The 26987-nt window shown below is 35.9% G+C and overlaps 1 protein-coding gene across 1 annotated transcript; it reads left to right on the top strand.

Annotated features, from left to right (window-relative positions):
• Positions 1 to 301: 301 nt before the first annotated feature.
• LOC142615529 (eukaryotic translation initiation factor-like) lies at positions 302 to 26987 on the top strand. The gene is made up of 9 exons (XM_075788268.1): positions 302 to 598; positions 3342 to 3742; positions 21504 to 21893; positions 22534 to 22602; positions 23486 to 23577; positions 24516 to 24603; positions 24720 to 25070; positions 25840 to 26082; positions 26195 to 26987. Exons 1-9 carry the CDS (start codon positions 496 to 498, stop codon positions 26756 to 26758), a joined length of 2301 nt encoding a protein of 766 aa, XP_075644383.1. The 5' UTR covers positions 302 to 495; the 3' UTR covers positions 26759 to 26987.

Genomic DNA, 26987 nt, shown 5'->3' with positions numbered 1-26987 from the left:
AAAAAAAAAACTTAACTTTCTAAATTGAGAAATGCTACGTCTACAACATTTTCACAACAAATCACATGCGGTAAATTATTATTGGTTCTAATTTGAATCCACAACTTAAATTACTTTTTTGCTCACTCATAACAACCAATAATAACCTATCACTTATGATTTATTGTGAAAATATAGTGAAAATATTGTGGACATAACATTTCTCTTCTAAATAAATGCTTACTTGGAGTTTCAAAAAAAAAATTTGTTTATACTTTTACCCTTAGTTTTAAGTCTTAACTCCGTCCCTGAGTGCAAGAGTACAGATTTGACTTCCGACACGACACTATTTCATACATATGTACGGAGATACCGATACGCACATCCTTGGCATCTCCAGTCACGCGCCTACTTTATCTTCCCTACTCCACTACTCACAGTCCCATCCTTCATTGATTCCAGTACTACCCACACACTCAAAATTTCAAATTCTCTCTCTCTCGATCTGTGTCTGTGATGGAGTTCAAGTTTAGAGCTGTTGATGACCGACCACCACCACCACCACCGCATCCCACTGCTCCTTCCACCTCCAACTACGTCTCCAAACAAGCTTTGAGAGGTCTCCTCTTTTCTTTATATGTTCCTCTGTACCTTTTATCTTTTTATCTTTTTTTTTTTTTTTTTCTGTTTTATATTTCAATATCCAAAAAATAATAATAATAAAAAGAATGTTTTTCCAAGTTTAAGCTTCAGAGAATAGCTTTTCCCTGTGAATGGAACTGTTTATTTATTTTTATTTTTTGTTTATTATGAAAAATTTATCAAGTGCTTCTCTCTTTCCGTTTGGTTGCTAAGAAAACCTCGAAAAATAAAGGAACTTAAATACCTGAAATTTAGATGAGGTCCAATTACTGAAAAAGCATTACTTTTTAGCTAACAGAGCATAACTTTAATTGAATGATTTTATTTTTAGCTAATTTTATAAAGCTTTAAGAGAACCTTTTTCCTATAAAATGATCTGTTTTTTGTTTTCTCTTATATGTGTATGTATAATGCTTCAGAGAATAGCTTTTCCCTGTGAATGGAACTGTTTTTTTTTTTTAATTTTTTAATTTTTTGTTTATTATGAAAAATTTATCAAGTGCTTCTCTCTTTCCGTTTGGTTGCTAAGGAAACCTCGGAAAATAAAGGAACTTAAATACCTGAAATTTAGATGAGGTCCAATTACTGAAAAAGCATTACTTTTTAGCCAACAGAGCATAACTTTAATTGAATGATTTTATTTTTAGCTAATTTTATAAAGCTTTAAGAGAACCTTTTTCCTATAAAATGATCTGTTTTTTGTTTTCTCTTATATACATGTGTATGTATAATGTTTGTTTCCAGTGGGGACTCCAAGAATTTTTTCTAGGGTGTTCCTATTCTACTTTGAAAAAATTCGGGTTATTTCGGTCTGTGTTTCGGAAAATACCGGCTGAAATTCAAAATTTGGCCGGCATGAAGTTTGTGCTTAAAAAAAAATATTCTTAAAACCAAAACAAATTTGCATTCTGTACACTGAAAAACCTTAGAAGGAAAAAAAAATGAAAAGAAAAGAAATGAACAAAGGTACCTATACAATAAACTATAAGTTCATTTGAAATAGTAATAAAATTATTAATTATTATTGTTTAGTTGTTTCATTAATTTGTTTGTGTTTTATAAACTATAATTTGTTGTATTATTATTTCATTAATTATTAAATTATTAATTGTTGTTTAGCCTAACATAATTTAATTTGTTTGTCTTTTATAATGTATTGGTTAATTAAATTATTAATTATTATTTATTAGTTGCTTTTCTCAATTAATTATTGGTTAATTAAATTATTGTTTATTAGTTGCACTAGCACACATCTATGTGCACACTATACTAAAAGAGCCAGCCATGTGCACATTACATATCCCATGGGCTGATGTGCACATTACATATCCCATGGGCTGATGTGCACATTACACCGATTTAATTATTGTTTACCCGGCCCTATGTGTTCATCCACCCCCACCCTACTCAATAGACAAGCCAGTCAAGCCTCAAGAAAATTTCCCCAATCACAAGAGCTAGCTGCCAATCAGAAAATTTCACAATCACAAATCACAATACACATTACAAAAAAAACAATTAATAATTTAATATCTCACCAACACAAACACAAACACACACACACCAACAACACCCACCAACACCAACTGACAAGATATTAAGATAAAGCCAAATTCAAAAAATCAAAAAACAGCCAAATATTAATAAAGATAAAGTTAAAGCTTCTGCAGTTCAGCGGCCCAATCACAAAATCAGATAAAGACAAAGTATTAAAATTAGACTTAAAGAATAAAGACAGAGAGAGACTCATAATTTTCATTTCAGTGATTCAAATAGAGAGAGAGAGAGAGAGAAAAAGAGAGAGAAGTTAGTTTAGTAAAATAAAATACCTTGAGGGAGGGAGCACCGCCACACCGGAGCAGCCGAGCAGGGAGGCCTGAAGGCTGAGGCCTCTGAGGCAATGACGAGGCAACGAGCGATCTCCGATGAGGGTAGTGGCGAGCGAGCCGAGCGACGATGATGATCTAGACTAGACCGATCTTCGACGATGAGCAAGCTGCAAACGACGTGACCTATTCGATCTCCATGACTCCGTTTGTTGCCAGTTGGCTTGAGCCTGAGGCGTTGCTCTGAGGGACTGAGGCGTTGCTTGCTCTGTCTTTACTCTTTAGGTTTACTTTAGGCCTTTAGGGATTTCTGATTTAGAAGTGATTTTTGATTTGATTTGCTCTGCAGCTCTGTATTGGGTTTTGGTTTTTTTTTTTTTTTTTGGTTGAGAATCCGTGGGATTGCTACCTGTAATCTGTTGGGCTTGCTTGCCGAGTTGCCAAGCGCTCTGTTACAATTTTTTTTTCTTCAAATTTTAGTTCATATTTATTTTTGGGCTTTCTTTCTTTTTTTTTGCTTGAAAGTATAACAAATAAATTTTTTTTAAATTGAGGGTGTTCCTAATTTTGTGATTGAGGGTGTTCCTAATACAGAGCAAATATAAAAAATTTTGTAATTTTTTTTTTTCTTCAGGTTTTTTTTTGTTTTGTTTTGTTTTGTTTTTTTTTTCAGGTCATGGTGTTCTTGGGAACACCCTGAGTTGCACGTGGCGTCACCACTGCTTGTCTCATCTGTTTGTTTGCTAAGAAAACCAAGGAAAAAGAAATGAAAGGAAATTTATGAAATTTTGATTAGGCCCAATCACGTACTGAAAGCATAACTTTCTTAGCAAACAGAGCACAACTTTCTCCTTAATGTAATTGACTGAATTTTTTTAACAAATCCTATATCAGTATCAGCTGGATTTTCAACCACCAGTCCGAGACCAAACTTGGAGCAAATTCAAATCCCTAATGACACCCAGGAAGCAATAGTACAACGTGAGTTGGAGAAGGCGCAGATTAGAGAGGAAATAATTGCAGCCGAGATAACCCGGCGTAGACTGCTCGAAGCAGAGGTGAGGAGGGAGCTTATGATAGAGCGAGAGATGGCATTGCGGAGGCTCTCAGCCGAGGGCAGGATTTCTTTTGAGTATGGATTGTCAATGCACACGTTTGATGGTGGCTTTGCATTTCCCAGTTGTATCAATGCATTCGATATGTTTCCAATGCTGCCACTACTGAGGTTACCAGAAGCTATGCCAGTTGATGTCAGGCCCCCATCGGAGACCAACAAGGATAAGTTGATCGTACTGGTTAGTTACCAATCTTACATCTCGCCTTATTGTTGATGTTATGTTAGATGTTGTCTTAATGTGTTTACAACTAGTTTCGGTGAAACTACTAGGGTTGAGTTGAAATCCTCCAGAGTTCCCATGTGACTCCACCTTGGAGTTCCTAAAATCTTATCCATTCATTTTAAAAGATTGGATTTTGACACATCATCAAAAGTTTAAATAAACTTTAACTATTCCACTATGGTATCCATTTAAATTATTGATAATGTATCAAAATTCAATCCATTCATTCAAAGTGAATGGATATGATTTTATAAACTTTTTGGTGTAGTTACTCTAAGAACTCAAGGGGATCTTCAATTGAAAGGAAAAAGTTTTCCTCTAACCCACGACATGGCAATTAATAAAACCATCCACATATACTTTTAGTCACATGACTTATTAAATGAGTTGTGTGACTTATTTAAATAAAGTGTGTGATAGTTTTATGAATCACCATGTAATGGATTAAAGGAAATTCCTCCAAGTTGGTATGGAGAAAACTTTTGTACAATTTGAAATTGCTATATTCACCTCTTGAAATTAGAAAGTTTGTCAATGTAGCTGTGACGTAAAGCTTTTCCTAATATGAGGAAAATATTGCTAGATTTAGGTCGTATAAAGAGTGTCAAATTTTCACTTATACATAACGAGGTTCTTGTCAAATAAATGGATCCAAAATTACCTTTTGCTCTAGGTTGACAAACAATCTTTTCAAACTTAATTGTAAAAGGCCTCCACTTCAAAAACATTTTGAGGCCAATAAATGCAAACAAATGCGTACCTAGGGGATATATTCATAGGAAGTTTGTTATAATTTTTTTCTTTACATTTTCCTTGGCTAATATGTACGTAGATGTATCTAAATATATATAAAAGTATACTAACATTACGTAAACATGTGTGTTTGCATGCATGTTTGTGTGCACATTTGCATAATGTATCCATGTTTTAATGCATGCTATATGTACGTGTTTGAGTCTGCAACTGCAGGACAGATAGTTGCACAGATGTAGATCGTTAGTTAGACTTGAATTAGTGGTTATGATCTCGTTTTAGCTAGAGCAGCATCATGTTGTCTTATTTAAGAGTTTTCTGTAGTTGAAAACTTGAAATGGCAACTTGTTCTTGAGAAATGAAAGAATTGTTAGCGAACTTTTGTGGTTTTTCGCTCCCTTTCAATAAGGGATTGAGTTTGGGTGTTCTTGCTAATTTGATAGCTTGAACTAGCTATATGATTTTCCTTTTTTTGTTTGAACTAACTAATTCTAGAGCAATGACATATGTAGCAAGCCTAAATACATGTGATGCGAAACTGAATATGAATGAGAGAAAAAAAAAGAATGGGCTTAAGAGGAAAATAATAGTTTTTTTTTTCTCATTCATATTTAGAATTGCATCACATGTATTTAGGCTTGCTAAATATGCTTCTTGTAGCCCTTCTACTTTGGAACATCACTTTAAAAGTCAGTCCTAAAGGGGCATCGTAGTCATTGATTAGGTAGATTATATTACTAGATCTTTGCATCTATGAATGTTTGCTATAAATTTTTTTTATAAAGATGTTATTGTGATCTAGACACAAAATAATCTAGATTGATGCCTCTGATGATCCTTGGTTATTGATTTTTCATGTGTGGGTTCACTTGGAGTGTTAATGTGTTTTAGTGTTGTGGGCTTTAGGCCCACTTAAATTACTTGTATAGCACACACTTGTACTACACTCTTACTTGTACTGCACACATCTGCCTCCTATATAAAGGCACTCATGTATATTCTTTTACTGTGAATACAATACTATTGAATTTGGTATTTCTAACGAGGTATCAGAGTCATTGCTTTGACCTTTTCTTAGCAGTCTTGTTTTTATTGGTGTTACTCTATTCTTAATATCGCTTCCGCTATCACAGCAACCACCGCAGCCTTTCGCTGTTGAACCTCCTACGTCTTCAAGCTATTGTCCTTGGGTTTTGAACTTGCAGCTACCGCCGTTGAGGAGTTCCACACTGCAAAGACCACTGCTCTTTTCATCACCACTGCGAATATTGCTCCGATTAATTTTCTGCAGGTACCACTAAGATCGTTTTGTGCCGATCTACACACTCGTGGAAGCCTCAAAGCCATCGGAGACTGCATGCGCCGCTCAAAGGATCTAGGTTGCAGCTTAAGCGCCCCACGCACATTCAACTGCTCCAGGCTGACGTCACCCATGAGGTCAGCAGTGCCACGTCAGCCCTAGTTTACGTCAGCATCCAGTCATCTGTTGATGTCTGCACCACGTCATCTTGCTGACATCATCACCTTTGACCGTTGACTGAGGGGACCGTTGACTTTGACTGAACCGTTGACTTTTCTCCAGAGTTGACTTTTTGCAGTTTAGGTTCTCCTTACCCAGTTCTTTGCGTAGATTTCATTTTTGCAGTCTGTTTTTGCATATTATGTCTCTAAATGGATAAAAAGGATATTTTTCATCCTTCCCCCATTAATACTATATTGGAGGAGAATAAGAATTACTTATCTTGGTCTCAAGCTATGCGCAGTTTTCTTAAGGGCCGCATGCTCTGGTAATATTGTACTGGTGCAATCACTATTCCTATCAAGGGGCAAGTGAAGAAGATGCTGACTTCCTCAGTTGTATGATTGAATAGGATAGTCACAACCACATGATCCTCACATGGATTCGGAACACTTCCATTTCCTTCATCTCCAATTTGTTGGGCAGCTTTGATGATGTAAAAATCTGCATGGGATATGTTGGCCAAAAGATACTCCACTAGTCACGGATCCATGAAATATTAGTTAGTGGTTGAATTGCATCAACTCAGGCAAGAACTAGGGCAATCCATAAATGACTATTATGATTAGCTTCGCTTCATTTGGGACCAAATTGACCTTTTTGATCCAACTTGGGCATGCTCAAAGGATGCTCAGCAATATGCCACCGTTAGAGATGAATTTCGTCTCTATGAATTCCTGATGTCACTTCACAAGGACTATGAGCCCATCCGAGGTTAAATTCTTAATCGCAGTCCTCCTCCCTCTCTTGATACTGTTGTAAACGAGTTGGTTGGAGAAGAAGCTCGTCTTGCAACCCTTCAAGCCCTAAATAAGCTTAATGTTCTGGCAATTGCTCCTTCTACTCCACCCATAGTGCAACCTTCGCAATTAGGGTTTGATTCCTCTGGCTCTAGCAATCGTTGTAAGCAAACCAACAAAAAGTTTTGCAACTATTACAAGTGTCTTGGCCACACTTTTGAGACTTGTTACTGTTGCAACAAATCTACTGTTGCTGTTGCTAATACTGAGTCTACTCTGCCGATGCCTTCCATTTCAGCTGAGTCCCAATCTTCTAGATCCATTATCAACCTCTCCCCTACTGAACTACAGGACATCATAGCTTAGGCTGTTCGTATGGCTGGTAATGCATCTCTTTCCACTGCTCTCTCAGTTTTACCTGGTAAATCTCACACTCTAGGTTGCACCGACACACCATTTTTGGCGACGTACTGGTGTCCGATACGTGACACGTGTTAGACACGAATACCGGCACAACTCGTCAGACTCTGGTATCCAAGCGGTGTCCCTTTTTTTCTTTTTTCTTTTTTCTTTTTTCCCCGCTTCTCTGACACAGTAGACACGCTAGCAATGAAAAAAAAAAGAGAAAATCACCGACTTTGACAATTGCCGGTGAAAGTTGAAACCCATAGACAGTCGCTAGTGCTAGATCGGGCCAATTGGTGAGTCAGCGAGCTCCATAGACAGTCGCCGTCGACGTCGTGCCCTCTATCCCTTCCGATCTCTCTCTCTCTCTCGGCGTGGACAGGTCCGAGTCTGACCTCTTCTCCTCTCTCCCTCTGTTTTTTTTTTTCCTTCTTCTTTCTTTCAAATATGCTATCTTTTAGATAACGCGTGTATATTGTTAGTGACTTTTTGGGGCTAAGTCACTGTTAGCCCCAAAAAGACAGTGACTTAGCCCATGATATAAAAAGATAGTGACTTAGTGTATTGTTAGTGACTTAGCAAAATTATATCACTTAAGTTATAGCTTTTTTTTTTTTCTTAATCCCTCTCTCACTACATATATATATATATATATATATATATATATATATATATATATTTTTTTTTTTTTTTAATCCCAAAAGTTTAAAGCTTGTTTTCCTTTTATGTTTTTAGTTTGGTGTTGAATATAGACTATTTAAACTTTTGGTTTGTACTCTAAATATTTTATGTGCATTATTGTACTATTTTGGGTGTTAGTTTATTTATTTGTAATTTTTACATAATTTAAATTCTAGACATAAACGTATTTTGTCTAAAAATATTAAAAAAATATGCCTAAATATAATATTTTAATTAATTATTTAATTGTCGTGTCCACACCGTGTCGTGTCCTTATTTTTCTAAAATTGCTGTATCGGCGTGTCCGTGCATCATAGCTCACACTTGGCTTTTTGATTCTGCTTGTTGCAATCACATTACACCTCACTTTGGCATTCTCATTCTCGTCATGCACCCTCTTCTCGGGTACAACAGTTTGCTTCTAATGGTCTATTAAGTTATGTGTTCAAAGACAATTATGATTGTCTTTCATGCTAGTTAGGAAAACAACCAGTTTTACCTTTCAATAATAGTGAATTTATCTCTAATAGTAATTTTGAGTTAATTCATTTTGATGTTTAGGGACCTTCTCCTGTTGCTAGTATTGGTGGATCTCAATATTTCGTTTTTATTGATTATTATTCTTGTTATAGTTGGATTTTTCCTATAAAATCTCGTTCTGAAATTTTACCAATCTACAGTAACTTTGCAAAAATGGTTGAAACACAATTCTCCAAACATATCAAGATTTTTCGAACTGATAATATTTTTGAATATACTCAATATGTTTTTCAAGTTTTGTTGCATTCCTATGGTACTATACATCAACTAACTTGTCCAAGTACCTCTCAACAAAATGGTCGAGTCGAACAAAAATTTCGTCATATTCTTGACACTGTTCACTCTTCTTCTCTCTGTCAAAGTTCCTACTCCATTTTGGGGTGGAGCTACTCTCCATGTTGTTTATACTATTAATTGCATTTCGAGCACTGTCATCCACAATCAAACTCCATATGAGCGCCTTTTTGGGTCACCGCTTGTTTGTTGAACTCTCTCACTTTCGCTCTTCCCTAGCTACCTCCTCTGTTTTAGAAATCTTTCCAAACGAGTCTCGTGTTCCTTCTACAAATACTCTTGATCCTCCTTTGGACTTCTCTATCTAACCTCCAAATATTTTTTATGCTTCTTCTAAACAGGTGAAAGATGAATAGGTTGATGACGAACTACCCCACTTTGAGCTTAGGTCCCCTATTCCTGCTCCACCTAAAGATCTGCCACAAGACATTCCACCTCGTCACTCAACCCGAGTAAGATTCATTCGTGCACATTTACTTGACTATCATTGTTACACTGCCCTTGCTACACTCCACAAGCCTCACACCTATCGTGAGGCCTCCACTCCACTAACCCGTTATGGCAGATTGCGATGAAAAATGAACTTGATGCATTATCCAAAAACCATACTTGAGATTTGGTTACTCTCCCTCCTAGACAGTTTGTGGTTGGTTGTGAGTGGATCTACAAGATCAGGACTCACTCTGATGGGTCCATTGAGGGCTATAAGGTTCGTCTTGTTGCAAAAGGTTTTACACAGGAGTATGAGATTGATTATGAAGATACCTTTGCTCCGGTTGCTCGTATCTCATCAATTTGTGCTCTCTTAGCTGTTGCCGCTGCTAGTAAAGGGGACATTTTTCAGACAGATGTTAAAAATGCCTTCCTTAATGGGGATTTGAGTGAAGAAGTTTATATGGGGATTTGTGGCCTTCAAAATGCCTTCCTTCGTTGAGTTCTTGGGTTACACTGCCATCTGCCTTAGTTCTTTGTCGCACTGACAAAGGCAACATTTTGCTTCTCCTATATGTGGACGATGTTATCATAACTGGTGATGACCTCAGTAGCATTCAAGAACTCAACGATTTTCTCAGTCAGCAGTTTAAGATGAAAGATCTTGGACATCTCAGCTATTTCTTGGGTCTTGAAATCACTCATTCCACAGATGGTCTTTAAATTACTTAAGCCAAGTATACTCCTGAACTTTTGTCTCAAGCTAGACTCATTGATAGCAAGATTGTTGACACTCCAGTTGAACTTAATGCGCATCTGACTTCCTCGAGGGGGAAACCATTGTCTAATCCCTCTCTTTACAGACGATTGGTTGGCAGCCTAGTTTATCTCACTGTTACTCGTCCAGACATCTCCTATGTTGTTTATCGGGTAAGTCTGTATCTGTCTACTCCATGATCGACTCACTATTTTTGTCTTGCGCATTCATCGATACTAGAAGGGCACTCTCTTCCATGGTCTTTGCTACTCAGCTCAGTCTCCTCTTGTTCTCCGTGCATTCTCTAATGCTGATTGGGCAGGAGATCTCATTGATCACAGGTCCACCACTGGTTATTGCTTTCTACTTAGTTCTTCTTTGATTTCTTAATGAAGTAAGAAACAAACCCTTATGGCCCGCTCCAATATTGAAGCAAAATATCATGCCCTTGCTGATACCACATTTGAGCTCCTTTGGCTACGATGGCTTCTTAAGAACTTAGGTATGTCCACATCATCTGCTACTTCTTTTTATTATGACAGCCAAAGTATCATTCATATTGCTCACAATGATGTCTTCCATGAATGGACTAAACACATCAAGATTGATTGTCATTTTACCCATTATCATCTTATCCATGGTGCTCTCAAGCTCTTCTCTGTCTCCTCGAAAGATCAACTTGCAGATAGCTTTGGTTGACAACCTCAAGTTGGTCTCACACCTACCTTGAGTTTGAGGGGGCTGTTAATGTGTTTTAGTGTTATGGGCTTTAGGCCTACCTAGATTACTTGTATAATACACATACTTGTACTACACTCTTACTTGTATTGCACACATCTGTCTCTTATTTAAAGGCACTCATGTATATTCTTTTACTGTGAAATACAATACTATTGAGTTCAGTATTTCTAACATGGAAAAAGCTACCATGTGCATATGTAGTAGGCTCTATTGGTTGCTGTCCTACCTTCGTCCATACATTTTTAAGTACTTTACTAGGGCTATTCAGGACCTTCAGGTCAGCAAACAAACCAACCGGCATTGACCTTCTTGCAGAACCAAAACTGATCGGCAAACAACAGTTTTCGACAAGTTGGTGGCGGTGATCAGTCACAAATTTTCCAAAACCAACTAGGTCGATGCAGTGGTTGGCAAGAGATCAAGAAAACTGCCTAAAATTTCACTGACCGGCCTTCTCACATATAATTTTTCCCAAGTCCCCTTCTTTTCTGTCAAATCTTGCACTCGGTCTCAATTTTCAACTAGGATAGAGAGAGGTAAATGTGATCTGCCAATCTGGCCTTGTTGTTGTGGTGATGCTGTGCACAGTCGTCGTTGCTTTGCTATCGTTGATTGTTTTCAACATTGCCACCCATAAAAGCCATTTTTGGCAGTGAGCCCTTCGTTCTTGTTTCCTTAGTTTTTTACACCACCATATTTCAAGTGATGTTTGTGAGGTTCTAATTTGCTGGACTTCTGTTTTGTAACTGAGTCAACTGACAAAATCAGTAGAACTATAGAACTGAGTCTGGTGCAGCTTGGCACCCGCCATGCACTGGTGCAGCTCATTTCCCAATTTTGGGAAATCAATGAGGCCGTTGTGGTGAAAAAACCTCGGCAAAATTTGACTGCATTGAACCATGTAGAGGCCTCTTCGAACAAGTCTCTTTTGTACGTAATTAAGTTTAAATTTAGCCTTTCAATTTTCTGTTAAAGTAGAATGCTCCTGTCATTACACTTTCCTAGCTAATCAAAAAGAAAAAACAATCTATCCTTCCTACAAAACACATAAAATGAAAAATTAGTATCTACTCCACTCTCTCTTCTTTCTATCCTCTCTGTCTTTTCCATCATTTCACATTTTCATTCTCCTTACTAAACAGAAAGGTAGAAACTGCAATTTTGTCTTCTTAAAATTTATATATATATATATATATATATATATAAAGCCTTTAATGGTATTCAAAATTCAAGCTAGCTTAAGTTCAAAGAGAAAACTGAAGGATTCTCCTACAACGGATTTATAACTGTTGTTCAAATTATTTTGGCTAAAGTTGAAAGAATTCTTTTTGCAAATCATAAGATTTTGACAAATATGATTATAAAATTATAATTGTCAAAATCCTATGATTTACAAATTGAATCAAATAACTTAACCAAAATTATTAGAATCTTAGTCATGAATCCTTTGGCTCAAGATGAACGCTGGTGGCATGCTTAACACATGCAAGTCGGACGCAAAGAATCTTAGTCATGAATCCTTTCTAATAGAAGTCTGCGGTTGTCGCAAAGATGTTAAGATTTATGATTTGAAATCCTTAATGCTGTCAAAAAAACTGACACCCTCAAATCCTATGTGAACAAGAAGTATGTATAAAAGTAATTGCTTCTTTTTTCTTTCTTTTTTTTTCCCCCTTTTTGTTTTGTTTTGTATATGTAATAAAGACGAAATTCGTAAAATAATATTATTTTAATAATATAAATCTAAATTAACATTGCTTTGAAGTTATTCGGAGACGTAGGTTTTTTTTAATTTATAAAATAATGTTTTCAAAACACATTTTCACTTAAAATTGTCCTCAATTGGATGAGCTTATGTGAAATTGTGTTTCCAAACATGATTTTAGGAAAAAGGCTAAATTCCTAAATAACTTCAAAACAATGGCAATTTAAGTAATTAATATTAAAAAAGTATTATTTTACAAATTTTTCCTAAGAAGTTAATTTGAGGAAGTGTAACTTATTCATTGTTGTGTAATAAATCCCTTATCTTATCAATTCATATGTAAATGTTGTGAGAGTTAGTTTTGGACAGTGTCCAAGCCTAAGCTCGAGCAAGGACCCTGGGGCCCCCTTATTATAATTTGAAGGGACTGGACTTGGTTTACCGCAGCTAAATGGGCTGTTTACAAACCAAGTGGTGCACAGGGTAAGGTTCCTACAATACGTATACGCTGGCAAGCAAGAATATATGTATTGAATGACAAGAAAACAACAAAGGAAGGCAATGTAATAAAGAAACACGTAAAATAAGTTTTAGGAATCCTCAAATCAATAAGAAATACTCCATTAGTTTTCTTAATTATGGATTACAATGCGCTCACTAAAACGTGATACAAGGTCCAAATAAGCTTAAAAATTATAGACTTAGATGGCTGTCTTAGCCTCTAAGATTTGCAAAGTTTGAATTTTTTTGAATCCAAGTATGTACTATAGTGGCTGATTTTGGGATACCAGGAGATATTTCTTTATTTTCTTAGAGTTTTTGACAGAGTTTTGTGATTCTATTATGATTTCACTATTGCTGAATCGTGTCCTTCACTGTTGCTGCTTCTTCCTTTTATAGCGTCACCTTAGGGCTTTGGGGTACCACTGGTTCCCTCTCTTTGCTTTCTTGGATAACAGAGCCTGTAATGTGCCAGCAACTTTGGTTGCCGACCCATTCCTTGTTTCTCATAATTCTCTTCTTTTGGTGCCTTTCCTTCAAAAGCCCCTTGCTGACCTTCCATTCTAAAGTGTCTTCGGGAGAGCTAACCTTCAACTTCGCTTCCTCCAAGGTTTCTCTATCTTCCCTTTTTCAGACCTAGCTTTTTTGGCCACCCTTTTTTTTTGTTATTTTCCCCAGTGAGTCACGTCCTTCTCTGCCAAGTCGAAGGTTTTCCCAGCTACTTCCCTTTATGGCTCTTCCTTCTGGGTTTCCTGAGGTACTGGCCTTTTGCTCATGAGTTGTTGCTCTCCAAGCCCTTTGGCTCCGTGCTGCATCACTGAGTGCTCGAGAAGGACATATCTGTCCTTCATTCCTTATGCCTTTTGGTTCCCCTTTTTGAGCTGTCTTAATCCCACTTTGGCTGTGCTACACGCCCAGAGATCCCAGGCCCTTGGTAGTCTCTGGGATCCCGGCCCAGCTCCTTCTACTGGACTCTCCTTGGTCTTCTGATCCTGACAGGCTGAGCCCCTTTTTTTTTCTTTGTTTCATGGATCCTAAAACTTGCCCCTTCATGGATTTTGGGCCTCAAATCCATCGGGCCTACCATCCTTTTCCTTTTTGTGAGCCTAATCCCTTTTTTTTTTTTTCAATTTTACTTTCTATGGGTTGGCCCAATGCGCTATTTCTTTGGGCCTTGTGTCATGATTTTTTAGATCTCAACAAGTGTCTACTTATAAAAATACATACATACATACATACACACACGCAAGACAACCAGAACAAAATTGAAATAACAATAAAATAAAGGGATATAACTTAGGAGTCAGCACCTAGGGTGAACCTGGAGTCAGCACCATATCAAAAGAAACCAAACGGCTATTTTTTCATTCATCAAAATATCAACTATTTTCTTGAGAAGTATAATAAATTGTTTATAAAGGATTGCTAAACCTTGGTTCTAATCGACTAGGAAACCCTAATTGCCTTATTACAAAAATAACCTTGCATCCAAATTAAAATACTAATAGTTTAATAAACTACTAGGACCTAAAACATAAAAATACAATTGACTTGCAAATATAAATAATACTAAATAAAAATATTCTTGCGTCTCCCGCATCAGTGTGTGCGCTAGCTCCTTAAAAAAAATTCCAAAAAAATTAATTCGCTTATGTGTGTCATGTGTCAAATTCCAAATGTGAGTGACATTTTCAGGCTCTATAGATTATGAAATGAACAAGATATAATATAACTTAATAAATCTTAAGGCTTATTTTAAATTTTAGGGTAATTATATGAATTTAAACAATCAACAATCTATTTTTATGTGCATAATGTTCTATTTTAATAGATTGAACATTTTAAAGTATCCTCCTAACTACAACTTGAATCACAATTTGATTTGAATTCACTTTATGACATTAAAAGTTGATATTGATGGAACTGTTACTGTATTTGCTTCGTAGTACATGGAAGTGATTAATGAAAATTATCTGTTGTCATTTTAGGCCTGACACAGTTATAGTGCTAGATGATAGAGGAACCCACTGTAAGAGTCATTGACATTTTCCATATTCTTTTTCCAAGCAATCCCTCAAATGCATTCCTTAGTTTTAAATGTAGGCAGTCAATGATCATATTTTCTACAATAAAACCTGTGAAATCCACTGTTTCTTCACTTTTACCTGTTATTTTTTATTGGTGATAACTCTGTCTGCATATGTGTTTTGTGTCATATATTTGGTTCACAGTTGGTCTTTAGCTTTAAAAAGGATAAAGGTTGCCATAGGTTGATGTTCGTCATAAAATGTAGTCACTCTATTATGAATGCATTACAGATACATGTTAGGGTGTCTTTTACTGAACCCCGGATGTAGTGAAAAACAAGCAAGGGTTAGTAAAAGACGGGCCAGAGTGACTGCACTTTGATGAATAGATGTGGGTAAGTAATTTAGTCCAAAAAAATAGGATGTATGCACTTATGTTATGTTTGGTTGGGGTGAAAAGGGTGAGGATGGATAAAGGGAAAAGGAAAAAGGAGATAAAAATGTGATTTTCTATTGTTTGGTTAGAGTGAAAAAATGAGAGGAAAGAAAATGGGGTGGATGGACTTTTCCACCTAGGCTCATTTCCTTCCAAATTGGGGGAAAAAGAGCTAGGAAAATGTTGTTGAGAAGAAAAATGGAAAATTATTCCCACTTTCCATCCTTCTACTTTTTATAATGAGGGCATAATAGTAATTTACTCTCAATCTTTCGACTTTTCCATCCTCTCTACCAAACACAAATAATTTTTGTTCTTCCACTTTTCTATCCTTCTAACATTTCCCATTCTCCCTACCAACTAGAGCCTTAGAATATAGGGTCTTTTATAAGGGAAACTAATGGAGATAGTATAAACAATGACTAGGTGGAGAAGAAATATAATGTCTTTTGGAGATTGAATGGGTAGGTGAGAAATCTACAGATTTTGAACATACAAGATAAGGTTGAAAATGTGGTATATATAATCATAGGTAAAAGTCTTAAAAAAGAACTTGTTCAGGTTAGGAGATAAGAGATAGAATTATGTTAATAAAACTTATCCTAGGAGAAGAGACCATGAACCTAATTAGTGCTTATGCTCCTCAAATAAGATTGGAAGAATACATAAAGAACAAATTTGGGGAGGATATGGACGAATTGATTTAAGGTTTACCAAATGTGAAAAAGATTTTTATTGGAGGAGACCTAAATATTTTTGTAACAGTGTATAATTGGATATTAACTAACACTTGGTTCAAGAAGAGGGAATCACATTTAATTATCTTCAAAAATGCGACAATCATTCGTCAAATATATTTCATCATGAGATGTTGTAATGATTTAGGTCTAAGGCTTAGTCCTATAGCCAACTCTAAGAATCTGGAACTAAAGATTGATGTTGTAACAATTGAAAGGTATACCAGAATAGATAATTACTTACCAAAGGTTTGTAGGGAATTTTCAAGAATTCCTAAACTTGTGAGAAACAAAAATAGAGAAAACAAACGCCAAAGAAAAATAATCACACGCACAAGACAGTACATACGTGGTTCGGCAATTTGCTTACGTCCACGGAGTTGCAGGGATTTCACTATTATCAGGAAAAATACAAAGTGCAGTTACAGTCTTTTTCTCTCTCACACATAGCCTGTTGGCCCAAGCCTCTGCTCCATGGACTAAGCCTCAGAAAATCTCCCATTAAAAAATCACACAACATTATTCGGGTCGGGTCGGGTCGGGTCAGGTCGTCAATCGAATCAAAGATAATTAGGCTCCACAAAAGCCCAACAAGGTTGGCGGTAATATTTGCATTAGAAGAAGGAAAACACAAAGAAACCCAAGGATGAGATGGTGGGGTTTGAAGGGGAAGAAACAAAATGTGTTTAAAGATAAGATGATCAAAGAAGGAAAGTGAAATTTAGACAAAGATGATGATAAGATGGAATGACATGTCTAATTGTATTAAAAGAGTGGCTAAAGAAATTTTTGGAGAATCTAAAGGATTTGGGTGAGCAACTAAGGAGACTTTGGGGTGGAGTAAGGAGGTTCAAGCACCAATTAGATTAAAAAGGAGCCATGGAAGCCTACCTAGATGTAGAGAAAATTTGGGTTGTGAAAATAATATAGTGGTGAAGAGTAAAGCAAAAAAAGTTGTCTAAGAGGCTAAGCAAATTATATAGTAAGTTGTATAGCAAGTTGGGGATGAATGATTAAGAAAAGAACATTTATAACCATGCCAAAACAAGGGAAATGAAAAGAAGAGACTTGAATGGTTTCAATTGCATAAAAGAGCTTTTTAAAAAGAGATAAAAAGTTATTGTAATAAACTTTTTAATTGAAGCAATACAAAATATTAGCGCGAATTGAGTAACCCAATTGAGAATATAAATCATAGGTTTGTTCAAAGAATTTTGATGAGCAAGTAGTCTAATGCCTATTTACGAGAGCAAGGAAGATATTCAAAACTTGCAAACTACCGAGGAATTAAACTAATGAGTTATGTTATAAAAATTTGGGGCAGTGATTGAATATAGGTTAAGACACCGAACAACGGAGAATCAATTTGGTTTAATACTAGGGCTATCTACCACGGAAGCAATTTTCGTATTTAAACTCCTAAGGGAAAAATATAAAAAGTAAAGATCTATATATATATATTAAGTTAATTAAAAATGTATGACAAAGCTGTAACTTGTGTGATAACAAAGGGAGGCATCACAAATGAGTTTCCTATGACTTTAGGTTGCACCAAGAATCATCATTAAGTCAATATTTCTTTGCATTAGTGATGGATAAGCTCACTAAATCAATTCAAGAGGAAGTTGCTTGGTGTATATGCCCTTTGTAGATGATGTAGTTTAGTGCATAAAAATAGATGGGAATTAATCTCAAGTTAGAATTTTGGTGAGACACTTTAGAATTTTGGAGCATTGATTTATGGAGCGCTGTCCTAATTGTGTCCTATGGTGTATTTGGTGAGAAGGGAACTCAAGACGTTTCAAAGTGAAGGAACGATCTATTTCAGAATTCACATCTCTTCTTCTTCACACCTTGCTGGAGTGGAGTTCTTCCTTTAATCTCTTTCCTTGTTCTAATTTTTTAGAAATGTTTTATCTTTGTAATTTATGTGTTTGATGTACTGTTATCTATGTAAATGGAGCCTCATAAATACCATTTATAGCACTACTGTAAGGGGGATTGGGGCGGATAAGAGATGTTGGCTACCTTGTAAGAGTAAGGGGTTCATGGTTAGTGCGTTCTACCATCTTCTAGTTGGCCATCATGAGCAGTTTTTCTCTTGGAAAAGCATTTGGAAGCAGAAAATTCCTTCTAGAGTGGCTTTCTTTGTGTGGACTGCTGCCTTGAAGAAATGTCTGACAATTGACAATTTAAGGAAAAGAAAGGTATGCATTTTGGATTGGTGTTACATGTGCAAGTGTAAAAGTGAAACTGTTGACCATCTATTCCTTCATTGTCCGGTTGCTTTGGAGTTGTGGGATATGATTTTTAGTTTATTTGGAGTTTGTTGGGTTATGCCAATGTCTGTTGTTGAGCTACTTGCTTGCTGGCAAGGTCAATTTGGTCGTCATCATAATGGAGATATATGGATGGTTGTTCCTCATTGTTTGATGTGGTGTATTTGGAAGGAAAGAAATAGTAGGTGTTTTGAAGACAATGAGTGTTCTATGTCTAATCTCAAGCTTCTATTTTTCAGAACCTTATTGGACTAGTTATCTGTGTGGAGAAACCAACCATTTTCTTCAATTTTAGATTTACTTGATTTATGTAATTTTTGTATTTGATTTGTACGCTCCTGTATACTCCCTATACTTGGGTGTTTCTCTCTTTTTGATATCGATAAATCTTGATTACTTATCAAAAAAAAAAAGTAGAAAAAAGATGAAGAGGCTGTAAGACTTGATGACCAAGAGATACCTAAGAGCGAAAGATTTTGATATCTTGGATAAATAATTTATAAAGATACAAGGATTTAAGACAATGTGAATTATAGAGTAACAGCAAGGTGGATAAAGTAGAGAAGCATATAGGGAGTATTGTGTAGTAAAAAACCTATTAAGTTGGAAAATTTTTATAAGAATGTTACTAGAATCTAGATAAGCTATGCTCAAGTATATTGAATGTTGGTTGTTAAGAAGTAACATATTCATAAATGAGTGTAGTTGAATTGAAAGTGTTCAGATGATAAGTAAATAAAAGTAAACATATGATTCAAAATGAGGAAATCCACTTACTGCGTATTTGGGCAAGGTATATGTAGCTAGAAGCCTAGAATTTGAGGTTAAGCCAACATTTTAAATTCTGTTAACTGAAAATTCTAAGATTAGCTGTAAAGGTGGAAAATTAAAATTTCCTCAAAAACTTTTGACCAAAATTTGTAAGGCCAAAATCCCAACCACAAATTCCACCTTAGTCAGGGAAATCCCAGCCTAAACACCCACAACAATAAAATCATGATTGTTCAAGGAACAAATTAGAACCACTCATATTACTGACTGTTGTAAGTTTGATTAACAGAACCCATCACAAAACATCACTCATGACCGTTGAATGCGGTTGTGAAAGCCCAAATCCTAGAATAAGCCCTCCCCAACCCAAACCTACTTACAGCTATAGCTAGGAGCTACTGCCAAACCACCCTGTGCCACCACCATCAATCAAGTAAGAGAGAGAGAGAGGTTTTTGGCCATGGAAGTCAAGTGAGAGAGAAGATTAGAAAAAGAGGAAGGGGGAGAAGGAAGATTTGGTGCAGAACAGATTGGAGCACAACCATGAGAGAAGGGTGGTTGTAAAAATGATGGGTTTAAATATGATCAAAGACGATTTGGTTTTTTTCCTTAATGGTGGTTTATGAAAAATGATGGCATGTGCAAAATGATGACTCTGTAGTATATGAAGTATTATTCTCACATAACATCCAAATAATGAAATTTGTAAATGATGGAGACGCAAATCCTGTCATTTGTAAAATTCTGTGTATTTAACAATTCCTTCATTCAAACACAACGTTAAAGATGGGCAATCCCCTGTTAAGGGAGAGTCGCTTGAGATAGTTTGGTTATGTTTAGAGGAGAGTGATTAATGTGACAATGAGAAAGAGTAGGTTAATTTAAGTTGAGGGAACAAAATAGTTATTGAAATACCAAAAGTTCTTTTAAAGTGAGTGAAAATGACATATCAGTTAAGGAAGTAATAGATAGTATAACTCCAAAATAGAATAGAATGCTCAAATGAAAGTGGTAAACTACAACTATTTTTTAAAAAAAATTACAATTGAGCTACAGTGCAGTTCTAAATGTAGAACCGCACTGTAGCTCAAATGGTATAAATTTTAGTCTATTTTATTCATTCTTCTCTCTCTCTTTCTCTCTCCGTCTTCCATCTCTTCTCTCTCCCTTGTTCTTGTTCTTGGTCTGCCCTCTCTAGATTGGCGTGGTGGGTTTCTAGATCGGCGAGATCGGCGGTTATGGTCCATGCGTTTTTCCTTCTCCAGCAACTCTGTCTCTCTTTCATTTTTCCTTCTCCGCGTGGTGGGTTTCTAGATCGGCAAGATCGGCAATGGTGGGTCTCCGCGTTTTTCCTTCTCCGGCAACTCTCTATCTCTTTCATTTTTCCTTCTCCGCGTGGGTCAACAAAATCAACTTCCTTCAAGCTTCCCAGCGGTGAGTCCGCTTCCTTCGAGCTTGAACAAAATCGAGCTACCCAGCGGCAAATTGAGCAATCCGGTTTTCATAAATTTTTGTTGTGTTTGTGGGTGAAGATTGTGTGGCTTTGCAGTGGTTAGCGATGGAGATCGCGGTGGGTTAGTGTTGGGTCGCGTGGGTTGTGTGAGTCTGGTGGTGCAGCAGCATGGGTTTGCTGGTGATGGCTCCGATGGTTTGTTGTGTGTGACTGTGTGTTGCTGTGTTTTTTTTTTTTTGTGGTGTTGATGGTTGGAGAGTGTGGTGTTGATGGTCTGGGTTTTTTTTTTTTTTTTTTTTGGTGTTGACTGTAGATTATGGGTTGCCGGTGGTAGAGGTGGTGTTAGGTGTCTGTGGTGAAGCGGTGGTGGTGATTGTGGTTCTTGAACAGAAAGAAAGAGAATAAATAATGTGTTGTATTGTAAATGAGGGTGATTGTGGGATATATTATTTTATTGTGTAAAAATATTATTTTAATGAGTAGGATAGGAAAATAAAAGTTTGGATGCTGGAAGTATTGTAAAATTGTATTGTATAATTGATAAAGTGGCTTTTTGGAAGGTAAAATAAGATAGAATTAAGAGAAATCAATGTTGATGCTCTTATTGTTGAATTGGGTGTGGTTGATGAAAGTGTTATGGGTAGGACCTGGATTTCCCCCTTGAGAAATGACATATAGCAACATTCCCCAACTCTATAATAAAAAATACTTCATGCTAAATCCTTAGTTCTCCTTTCCAATGTTCAGATCTGGTCAAATTTCCAAAACATTATATTTCTTGTTAAATTACTAAAAATAAGGTAATTGGAAGTTAGATTTATCCTATACTGTTAAATGTGGAGGGTGGGATTTACATGAGAAATGATGCTTGAGGTTTCACTATTCACCGGGTGATTATATACAAGAATTTCCTCTTATGTAATGTGTTTGAGTATTCTATCGCAGGCTAAGCCCACTCCAAATGTTTCTGGAGCAAAGCGGAAAGCTGAAACAGCATCTGCAGGCGGCACTAGTGAGCTCCCACCATTTGGTTTAAAGAAGAGACCCAAGGAGGAGTGGAGTTGTGCTATCTGTCAGGTTAGTGTCTCAAGTGAGAGAGCTTTGAATGAGCACCTTCAAGGTAGAAAGCACAAGGCCAAGGAAGCAGGGCTTAGAGCTCAGAGAACAGGCAGGAGTACCAGCTCTACACCATTGACAAAAAAAACTACAATGCCTTCAAAGCAAAATCCAAACGACATCCAAGAAGCAACAACGCAGCAGCGAGAGCTAGATATGTTTCCAGAATTAGTGGCATCTGATGTTGAGCCTCACTCGGATGTTACTAAGAATAAGATGGTCAGTACTCATCATCAAATCTCATGCTAACTTGTATTATTACATAACTATTATTAGTGAGTCTTTTAGATTATATACTCTTAAATAGTGAAACTCTGCAGGATTTTGTGATCAGGTCCCTAAGAATACCCTTTAAAAAAACAAGCCCCTAAGCTTTCATACCCCATTTCATAAGAGTAAGGCTTAGCTCCAATGCGCTAGAGCCAACACGATGCAGACATGTGATAAAAATAGCACACATGCTCATATTAATGCTTTCTGCCCGCCACTCTTTATATGGACCTATTATTTTTTTTCTCGAACATGGCTTGGATTTAGTATCCAGTATACTAGACCCAATATGAAACCACTTGCCATGTCTTATATTAGATTTCATGAACAGGGCTTTTTTTTTTCCTCACAACTTACATGATCCACCAGTTTACCAAGCTATAAAATTTAGTGTTAAATTGGTGTATTGGTCGGTTGGGTCTTTTAAATAGGAAATTTACGTTCTAGGAATCTGTTACTTTTTGTTAATGGGTTTACTGTCACGATCGGACACACTATAGTGTCGGTTGGTTAATTCCGTAACTTTCTTACTTGCACTTCTCAACAAAAGAAAAATCTTATTGACTTACATATATTCTCATTTTTTTAGGTACAATTTAATCAGCATTTGACAAATAATCCAGAGACCAGAAACCGATTGTTGCCTAGAAGAAAAAAAGTAAATAAACTTTCAGCACTTTACTTTATTATCAGTTTATTTAGTTTTTTGTTGATTGCTTTTATTGAAAATGCGCTAAAATATTCTTGTACTTTGGAAAATTAGAAAGAAAAATATTTTAAAAAGTTGTACATAAAAGCTAAAAGTATGTCACTAGAGGTAAACGGATTAATGTGTGATTGTGTGTTGGGGAATTGCTTTAAAAAAAAAAAAAAAAATTTGCCTTTTGTTAAATTTTATTTTTATTTTTTTTGCAAACAATCTAAATTTTAACTTTTTGTGTAATACATTTAAAATAAAAATTATCAAAAATCATATTTTTTTTTATAAACACTATGCAAATAAGTTGTCGAAAATAAGCAAAATCTAAACACACTCATAAAATTACTACTTTTATACCCTGAAGTCAAAAGTATAACATTGTAGCAGTCACAAAGTCTATTTTGAGATTGGGCAACCTCTCAAGTGCCAAGATTTAAAAGAAAGATATATTATCATAGATTCACTTTCTCTTCTTTGATTGGCTGAATTGAGACTAAGCATGTATGTATGTAGGTAATGCTGTAAACATGCATGAATATAAGCATGATTAATTGGATCTTTTTAACTTTGCTTACATCCTTCCCTTACTTCTGATAGGAAATGGACTCTGTTATACTGTATATAAAATAGCTTTAGAATGGATACTTTTGGTCTTGTGTCTAAATGAAATTTCAACATTTAATTTCGAAAGTATGTATGAATGTCAGAATTAGCAATTTACCCTTTGCCTCTTTTTCTGGGCAATTTTTACATCAAAATTATGCCTTTGTGTATTTGTAGCTTTCCCTTGGCTTTACTTCGAATACTTGAGTTTAATTGTTTCTGTTGTTTTAATTATCAGGGAGGACCTCAACAAAAATCTGACTTACCATGGTCAGCTAGAAGGGAAAATCTCTCTGAAAACGAACGTATCTTGAAAACAGCCGCAGATAGGTAATATATTAAATTATCATAGTTGTGCAGCTTCTGCAGGATATATGATTCTTACCTCATGTGCTGATTAACTCTTTGATTTCCATGTGTTATATGAAATTATGAATAGATCAATAGTTAACATGGATTGTTTACTCTGAACCTTGTTATCCTTTTCAAGTTTTAACAACAATCCAAATCTTGAAATTTCTAGACGTTGTCAGAAAAATGCTCCATCAGACTAAACCATCACTCTATTTATAAGGATTATCCAACCTCTCTACCTTATTATTATCAATGTGGGATTAACAGTACTCTTAAATTCTTAATATATAGGAATATTGCACCTCCATATTATTCTTTTAGCTAATGTGGGGTTGCAAAACTAACTAGAAAACCTCCAAATTTATTCCTTTCATGGATTACACTCAACAAATCTCCACCTCCATCCCTTGAATCGTCTTTTGTAAAGACTCTTTACTAGTACTGTCCTTAACAAAAGATGCGATGTACAGGGTAAGTTTTAAATGATTGTAACTATTAAATTACCAATTGTCCCAAAAGCTCTTGAGATATGGTAAATTTAATCATTTAACCGCACAATTCTAACAGTAACCTTTACTTAGATAGGATAAAATTGATGTTGATGATGCATTTGCTATTGCCTATATGATTAAACGAATCGTTGCATTCTTATATTTTTACTTTTTGTTAGCTGCGACTGTTGACCTTGACACTTGTTTCAAAACAGTAAAGATAACGTATATCATAATAACCTATTAATCTGGAACCTAATGACAGCATTGTTTAATGTCATACGGTAGTTCCTTTTTATTATCAGTGACTTGCACATCACCCACCAAAGAAAAACCCCAACCCAAATGCATAGCCTTGGTTTTAAAGCATTTAGTTATAAAAGATGCAGGTGATGCTGAATACTAATTTCTATTCCTTTGCAGGATACTGAACAAGCATACCCCAGCTAAGTTTGATCGGCCACAGGATCACCCAGTTTACAGTGCAATTAATTCAGCTGAAACCTTAGTGGTTAAGCTTTTTTTTTTTTCTTATGTTTCATTAATTAACACATCCAAATGCCACATTTTAGAAACATTGTTCCTGTTTACCTTTATGTGAAAATTTCCCTGTGACTTGCAATACAGGGGACTGTCTCACTGATATATAACAAGGCTGTAACAGAACCTGCATATTGTCCCATGTACGCTCTCCTGTGTTCTGATCTTAATCAAAAGCTCCCGAGTTTCCCATCTGATGTTCCTGGTGGTAGAAACATAACTGTCACGCGAGTCCTATTGAATAAATGCCAGGAGACATTTGAGGGTGTTGACGAACTGACAAAAGAAATACGGCGTATGACTGCTCCAGAGCAAACAATGGACCTTTGGGTTAGAGAAAGAATGCTCAAGCGTCGTTTTCTTGGAAACATTCAGTTAATCGGAGAGCTCATGAAGCAGAAGATAATGAATGAAAGGATTGTTCATCATGTTGTTCAGGTTCTCATTCCGACTCCCTCTATCTTGTTAGAAATAATTGGACCCGATATTAGTCAAGGTCCAAGTCCATTAAGACTTCTAAACCGGGGGGTGGGGGGGAACATTTTAGTAACATGGCCTACAAAATATATAGGAACCAAATATTTGGATTAGTCCAATGGTACTCTCAAAAAAGAATTGTCCAAATTGGTAAAATGAAAATTTTAAGGTTCCATTATGGAATTTGGAATAATTGGACCCGATATTAGTCAAGATCCAAGTCCATTAAGACGTCTAAACCGGGGGGCAGGAACATTTTAGTAACTTGGCCTACAAAATATATAGGAACCAAATATTTGGATTAGTCCAATGGTACCGTCAAAAAAGAATTGTCCGAATTGGTAAAATGAAAATTTTAAGGTTCCATTATGGAATTTGATAAAGGATGAATTTTATTTTATGATAAGATAGAATTTTCAAGAGTTTACTATATATACATTTTTTAATATAAACTTTATAGATAAGATAAAATTTCAACTTACTTCATGTTGATTGCTCATTATCATCAAGCCAACAAATATATATTAAAAATGTAATTGTTAAAAAAATTGTCATGGATGTAGGCTGAACCATGTTAAATCCATTATGTGTTTTCTCTTTGCCTTCTTTATTTTCTTTCTAAATGTAATATTTTTCTATACAATAGGCTTGTGCCATATATTGTTCAAATATATTGTAAATATATTGATTGTTATTTATATGGCTCGTGGTTACTTGTGTACGTGAACAGGAGCTTCTTGGACCAGCTGATAGCAAGTTTCAACCCAATGAAAATGTTAAAGCCTTATGCCAGTTATTAATCACTGTTGGTAAGCAGTTTGATGAGAGCCCAACATCACGCTGTAAAAATGATGAGTACTTTAGGCAGTTGAATGATATGAGCACCAGCACGCAACTGGCCCCACTTCTGAGGTTCATGATTCGTTATCTGCTCGATTTGAGATCAAACAATTGGGTTGCCAGGCCTGAAGAGGTATACATAGCTAATTTCTTATACAAAAGTTGTGTCCATAAACTTTCGATTTGCTTCTTGTTGTACTGATTTGTAAATGTGTAACTATCCCTTTTCTGTTTATTTTTTGCAGGTAAAAGCCAAAAATATCACTGAAAAATACTCAGAATCACAGAATCTAGGGGATAGCAGCCCAGGTGGCTTCCTCCCCGTGACCAAAACAATTGCCAGGTTGAATAGTCTTCAGAGAAAAACAGTCTCTCTTGTTGAGGAATATTTCATTGTCAGGCTTTTGGACAAAGCGCTTAAGTGTGTGAAGGAACTAAATTCTCCAGCTTACCACCCCGAGGTCGTCAAGGAAGCTATTTCCCTTGGACTGGAGAAAAGTCCACCATGTTCTGAACCAGTTGCGAAGCTTCTTGAGTATTTGTTTGCTGAGAAAGTTCTTGCAGATGGAGACATAGAGCTTGGGTGTTTACTTTATGGCTCAATGTTGGATGATGTTAGTCTTGACGTACCCAAAGCACCAAATGGTTTTGGTAAAATTATTGGGAAACTAGTTTTGGCTGGGGTCTTGGATTTTACGGTGGTGAATAAGGTGGTTATGAAGGTGGAAGATGAGCGGTTGCAAAAAACTATATCTGGTGCAGCAGTGCGGATTGCTAATTCCACTTCTGGACAGAGTGTTTTGGAATAACAAGCATCTGATGATGAATGATATTTAGCAGAATGCTAAATGACTCGAGATGTTATACCAAGCTTGAAGTGTGTAAACTTAAGATTGAACTGTGTAAACTGTAAGTTTATAATAGGTTGATAAACTATCAACTTATTAATTGTTATTTATAGATAATACAGATAGTTTAATTTGTGGTAAAAAATTGTATATAATTTTTAATAATATAAGGTTGATGAATTTAATTTTT

The sequence above is a fragment of the Castanea sativa genome, chromosome 1 (genome assembly GCF_040712315.1).
Source record: "Castanea sativa cultivar Marrone di Chiusa Pesio chromosome 1, ASM4071231v1".
Lineage (NCBI taxonomy): Eukaryota > Viridiplantae > Streptophyta > Magnoliopsida > Fagales > Fagaceae > Castanea > Castanea sativa.
Note: the sequence above shows the minus strand (reverse complement) of the source record. Positions and strands in the feature narration are given on the sequence as shown.

Excerpts from the sequence above, each read along its gene's own strand:
- LOC142615529 (XM_075788268.1), top strand. The coding sequence starts at position 496 with ATGGAGTTCAAGTTTAGAGCTGTTGATGACCGACCACCACCACCACCA. Across the intron at positions 3,743-21,503 it reads AGGATAAGTTGATCGTACTG|GCTAAGCCCACTCCAAATGT; the intron begins GTTAGTTACCAA and ends ATTCTATCGCAG. Across the intron at positions 22,603-23,485 it reads TGTTGCCTAGAAGAAAAAAA|GGAGGACCTCAACAAAAATC; the intron begins GTAAATAAACTT and ends TTTAATTATCAG.